Source organism: Neopelma chrysocephalum, unplaced genomic scaffold (genome assembly GCF_003984885.1).
Source record: "Neopelma chrysocephalum unplaced genomic scaffold, ASM398488v2 Primary Assembly neopelma1_288, whole genome shotgun sequence".
Classification (NCBI taxonomy): Eukaryota; Metazoa; Chordata; class Aves; order Passeriformes; family Pipridae; genus Neopelma; species Neopelma chrysocephalum.
In genome coordinates this window covers 1-5,954 of record NW_020897950.1, presented here as the reverse complement: position 1 = coordinate 5,954, position 5,954 = coordinate 1, and the positions used below count along the sequence as shown (strand labels likewise).

Here is a 5,954-nt window from a genome sequence, read left to right as displayed (position 1 = left end):
GGAACAGGGACAGGGAGACACCTGGGAACAGGGACAGGGAGACACCTAGGAATGGGGCTCGGAGAGAGGGGGACAGGTGAGACACCTGGGAACAGGACAGGGAGAGGGGGAAACAAGTGAGATGCCCGGGAACAGGGACAGGGAGACACTCGGGAACAGGGACAGGGAGACACCCGGGAATGGGGCTCGGGAGAGGGGGGGACAGGTGAGACAACTGGAAATGGAGATCAGGAGAAGGGACAGATGACCCCACTGGGAAAGGGGCTCAGGAAAGGCCAATGATCCCACTGGGAAGGGGACTCAGGACCAGCCCCCCCTCAGCACCAGAGATGGGAGCGAGCTCAGGGAGCAACCCCTCATCCCCCCCTCCCCTCTGAAGCTCCAGCCCCCCTTCCCAGGGCTGCAGTCCCCCCAGAGCCCCCAGCTCACCTGGAAGTCGGGCAGGCTGGAGCCAATCTGGTTGACATTGGGCAGGGAGCCGCTGTAGAACGGGCCCCGCCCGTGGGCCAGGCGCAGCTTCTGGGCCTGCAGCTGGGGGGCACGGGGACAGGGGGGACATGGGAGGGACGAGGGGGACATGGGGAGACATGGGGGGGGACATGGAGGACACATGGAGGGGTGGGAGGACATGGAGGGATGGGGAAGCATGGGGGGACGGGGGGGACATGGGGGGATGGGGGGATTGGGGAACAGGGGGGATAGGGGGACATGAGGGAGACATGGGAGAGACGTGAGGGGACATGGGGGACGGGGGATGGGGGAGACATGGAAGGGACATAGGGGACACATGGGGACACGTGGGAAGGATGTGGAGGACATAGGGGGGAGGGGGGGTCATGGGAAGGACATGGGAGGGATGGGAGAGACATGAGAGACACAGAGGGACATAGGGGACACATGGGAGGGATGGGGGGACATGGGAGGGACGTGGGAGACATGGGGGGGACATAGAGGGACACAGGGAACACAAGGGGGGGGACATACAGGGGCACGTCAGAGGGGGCTGCGCAGGGGGCTGGGGGGGTCAGAGCCCCCCAAATCCCCCCTCACACCCCCCTCCGGACACCCCAGGCCCCCCCCTTCCCCCACGGCATCACCCCCGAGGTGACAGTGACCCCGGGGAGCTCCAGAGTGGGAAGGAGGAGGGTCAGGAACCCACAAGGGATGGATGAGGGTCTGCTCATCCCACATCCCACATTACCGGAGTGGGGGGTGAGCCCCCCGGGGGGGGATCTGGGCTCTGCGGATCCCGAGGGATTTTCCAGCGGGATTTTCCAGTAGGCACCTCGTCCACACAAAGGCCAGCCCGGAGATCCCAGCCCAGAGCTCAAGGCCGGGGAAGGAGTCACGGCACAGCCGGAGATAAACGGGATCCCAGGGGCAGGGGCCTCATCCCGAGACAGGGAATGGGGAAGGAGAGATTCCTTGATCCCAAAGCACAAGGAAAGGGGGTTTCCCTGTTCCCAATCCACAGGGAAGGAGAGGTTCCCCCATCTCAATCCACACAAGTCGCCTTCCCTTCGGAGATGGGCAGATCCAAGCCCTGGACAAATCCCAGGGAAAGAGAAGCTGAAGCCCAAAAAAACCAGCTGGGAATTGGGAAACGCCAAATTCCTGAGCTTAAAACCACAGCGATCCAGATCCAGGCGTGAAAAAACAAGGAAAACCACCCAAAAAAAGCAGGAGCTTTAGGCAGCAGCTGGAGGGATTAGTGCCTGGGGCTTAAGGGCTCGGGGTCAGGATCCTGCTCCAGGATCCCACAGGGAGCCTGGAATCTGGGAATAGCTCAGGAATAGCTGGGAACAACTCTGGAAATCTCAGAGCAAAGCCTGGGGGGCTGTGGAGCCGCTCCTGGGGCTGCAGGGAACAGATCCCGGAGGAATCAGCCCAGGGAAGGAATTCCCTGAGGAATTGTCCCGGGAAGGGATTAGGGGCTGAGTTCCTGGAGGAGTCATTCCAGGAGGGATCAGGACAGTCCTGCTGCACATTAACCACTTGTTTGCTCTGCAAACACGGCCCGAGCCATTCCCAAAACCCCTGCGGATGGAAGCGTGGGGGAGGCTCCAGCCTACTCCTAAACTCTCCTGCAATGGTCCAGGCCATTCCCAAACTCTCCTGGCATGCACAAGAGACTCCAGCCCATTCCCAAACTCTCCTGGGATGACACAAAACTCCAGCTCATTCTCAAATTCTCTTGAGATGCTCCAGCCCATTCCCAAACTCTCCAGAGATGCACAGAGGAGGCCCTCATTCCCAAAATCCCTGCAGACAGAAGCACAGCAGAGGCTCCAGCCCATTCCCAAACTCTCCTGGGATGTCCCCATCACCGCAGCAGTGACATCCCAGATCTCAGATCCCCTCAGAGCCAGGGCTCTCCTACCCCAAAATTCCCAGGTTTTAAAGCACTGCTGGCTTTTCCCTGGGTTTTCTCTTCCCTGCCCCCTGGAAGAGTCTGTCCATGTCTCCCTGGATCCCGCACTCCACCCTCTCACTCATCCATCCGAAGGCTCCGCCAGGAATGACCAAAACGCACCAAATCCCGGGATAACAGACACACAATTCCCAACCGGCTCCTCCTGAGGCTTCCCCTGCCTGAGAAACCACGTCCTGGAGCATTCCTAGCCTTCCCAATCTCCCAAGGTCCCTCCCAGCAGCCCATGGAGACAACATTCCACCTTCCTGGAGCTGCTGGGTGGGAGTTATCCCAGATGCTGTCCCAAATCCCATCCCAGCTCTGATCCCAGATCCCATCCTGGATCCCATCCCATATCCCAACACTGCAATTCCCAGATTCCAACCAGGCTCAATCTCAGCATCTCCTAGGATGCAGCATCCCCAGGATTCCACAGGATCCCACAGGATCCAGGGAGGATCCCGAGTGTCTCCAGGGACAGGGACAGACCCTGGAGCCCTCTGGAGGGGACAGCAGGTCCCGGATCTGTGGGATCAGGGATCCTCTTCCCATCCCAATTCCAGGACCTGGGATCCCCCGTGAACCACTCTAACTCTCCGAAAAACCTTCCCATCTCCCCCAGACCCTTCTACCCCCCCCAAACTCTTCACAGCCCCCCTGGTCCCCTTCAACCTCCCCCTCCCCAAACCCTCACAGCTCCCCCGGGCCCCTTTAACCCCCTCCCCAAACCCTTCAGAGTCCCCCTGGTCCCCTCTAACCCCTCAAAAACCTTCCCATCCCCTCACGACCCCCAATCCCCCCCCAATTCTCCCCCCTCACTGCCCACAGCCCCCCCGGCCCCTCACGACCCCTCAGTCCCAGACCCCCCCGACCTCTCACGACCCCTCTGGCTCCACCAACCCCTCACCCCCGGCTCATCACGACCCTCCCCGTCCCCTCACGACCCCTCAGTAACCCCCATCATCCCCTCAGGGCCCTCCCGCCCCGCGGCGCATCCGGTAGGGCGGCCCGTCGCTCACCCGTGTGGAGCAGATCTCCATCATAACCTCCTCGAAGGCCGCGGTCTCCTCCGCCTGCCGCTGCTTCTGCAGCGCGATCTTCTCGCTGAACTTGCGCGGGTTCGAGGCCCCCGCGCCAGCCGAGGGCCCCGCGCCGGGCCCGGGCCCGGCCCCCGCGCCCGCCGCCGCCATCTTCCCCGCTCCGCCGCTCCGCCGCAGACGCAGCGCGGGGTGCGCCGGGACTTGAAGTTCGGCGGGCAGAGCCCGCAACGGGAAAGAAGAGAGTCAAGACTACAACTCCCAGAAACAAGGAAAGAGCGCCGCGGGGGGTGCCGGGGAATGAAGGCGCCGGGGTGCAGGGTACCCCGTAGAGAGGGAAGAGAGGACTGCGAGTCCCAGAGTGCACCGCGAAGGAAAAGGAACTGGGGCGGGGAAAGAAGAGGGGTCAGGAGAACGGGCGGGGCCCGGAGGGGCTCTGGAAAGGGGAGAAAAAGGGAATTAGAAAGGCACAGAAATGGGGACCAAGGGAACGGGGAAAAAGGGAAGGGTATGGGAATAAGGGAATCGGGAGAAAAAGGGAATGGGAAGAAACGGCAATGGCACTAGTTCGCTCGCAAGAGTGCTGTGCTGAAATTGGCTGTCCGATTGCCAAAATTGAATAGGGATGAAGATTTTTGTGTTTGTAACTTTACTAAAATAATAGGCTGTGATTTTAACTATACAATTCCAATAACTACTGGGCAATTAATTGAAAATGATTATTTGTTGCATCGTGATGTACCTAAATTACAAATAGGGATGGAAATCAGTCTCTTCCAGAAGATGCTTGAACATCCAGATATAGAAAAGATAGAACGAGCAGGAGAACACCATCGGTGGGATATTTTTCTGGGATACTCCCCTACGGCCTCTCAAGTGTTCCATTTCCTAATACATCCAATCTTAGTATCGGTGAGTGCCGTTGCATTGTTATCATTACTCAATTTATGGCTGTGGTATAAATTAAGTACCATAGTCAAAAGAGTGCAGATTATGAGTAATTAAGTAATTAATTATGAGTAATTAAGCACGAGCTGGCTTGTTCCCAACGTTAAATAAATATCTTGCCGCTTAAAGATACAAAAGTCTCTGAGCAGTTTTTTGGACCAGGTCTTTCGGCATCACAGTCCAGCTATTACCAAACACTGCCACTGTAACCCCTAAACCGCCACCCAGTGCCAGATCCGGACACCTCTTGAACACCTGCAGCAACGGTGACTCCACCACCTCCCTGGGCAACCTATTGCAATGTGTGACCACCCAATTTTTTCCTAATCTCTAATCCGAATCTCCCCAGTCTCTCGGTAAGGCTATTTCCCCCGGTCCTCACTGCAGGACAGCGGCTCTTTCCCGGTTCAAACCTCGGCACAGCCACCGAACCGGGCGCGGGTCCGTAGAAGCACTTCCTGATTCCCGTCACTACCTCCCTCTACATCCCCCGTCGCGAAGCACCCCGGGAGCCCGGGGGCTCAGCCCAGCACCGCGGGAGGGTCCCCGCATCCCCGGGGCTCCCTCCGGGCCCCCCCGCGCCTCGTTCCGGTACCGCCAGGCTCAGCCTTGTCCCGCAGCTCCCGCAGGTAGGACGCGGCCACGCCGCGCTGCCCCAGCCCGCGCCGAGCCGCCCCAGCCCGCGCCGAGCCGCCCCAGCCCGCGCCGCTTCAACCGGGGATTCCTGCCCTCTGCGAGCGGAGGAGCTGTGCGGGGAGAGGACTTCATCCATGTTAACTTAGGCAGTTAGACCTGCTGTTTCGTTGCTGGGCTCCCAAAGCAACCGACATCCTTTCCCGCAGGAAAGAAAGGCTCTAGCCTTTGTGAGTCAGGTGCAGTTTCAGGGCAGGGCTACGGCAAGCTAACAAAACCCTTTCCACGCGAACAGAAAGTTTTGCTACCTGTACCTGACACCCAAAAGCTATAGGCTTTCTTTCCGGGGGAAATGGCCCTAATTTTCTTACAAATTACAATCCCAAATACAAATTCTAATACTAAATCCAACACTAAGCATCATACCTGTTCTCATTAAGAGTCCTCTTCTCCGTCAGGCTCTTCACCCACCTTGATTATAAATGAGATGCAAACCATATGCTGCTGCTCCCAGAGCTTTTATACCCTCTGGGATTGGGCTCCCCCCTTTCCCCGGGGTCTCGTGGGAAGGGAGGTGGGCCCAGCCAGGGGTATATTAACCCCAGCCTTTGCTGAGGGGAGTCATCCAGCAGCTGAGCTTCAATGGGATAAGAGCTCTCCTGTTCTTTCATTGAATGGGACTTCTGGAGCTATTCCTGCTTTATTGAAGCATCAGCTTTGGCATCCAAAGAAGCAGAGCTGGATATGGCAATGAAGAGGATTACACTCAAATGCAGGGTTTTTAAATTTAATAATTTTGTGTGCTGTGTTGGTAAGGTGCTTTTGTAATTTGTTATGTTTTTTTCTTTTCCTTAGGAGCCTTGCATCTTTTGGGACCTCCTGATCATCTCAACTGCAGCTTGGCATTTTTCACAAGTGTTATC

General features: G+C 57.9%; 1 protein-coding gene across 1 annotated transcript in view; it reads right to left on the bottom strand.

Moving 5' to 3' along the window:
- Positions 1-3,603, bottom strand: part of CRTC2 (CREB regulated transcription coactivator 2) — a 9,208-nt gene extending 5,605 nt beyond the window's left edge. The window contains 2 exon segments of the mRNA XM_027704788.1: positions 430-531; positions 3,433-3,603. Of these exon segments, the coding sequence (XP_027560589.1) occupies positions 430-531; positions 3,433-3,603 (273 nt within the window).
- Between the last annotated feature and the right edge of the window lie 2,351 nt (positions 3,604-5,954).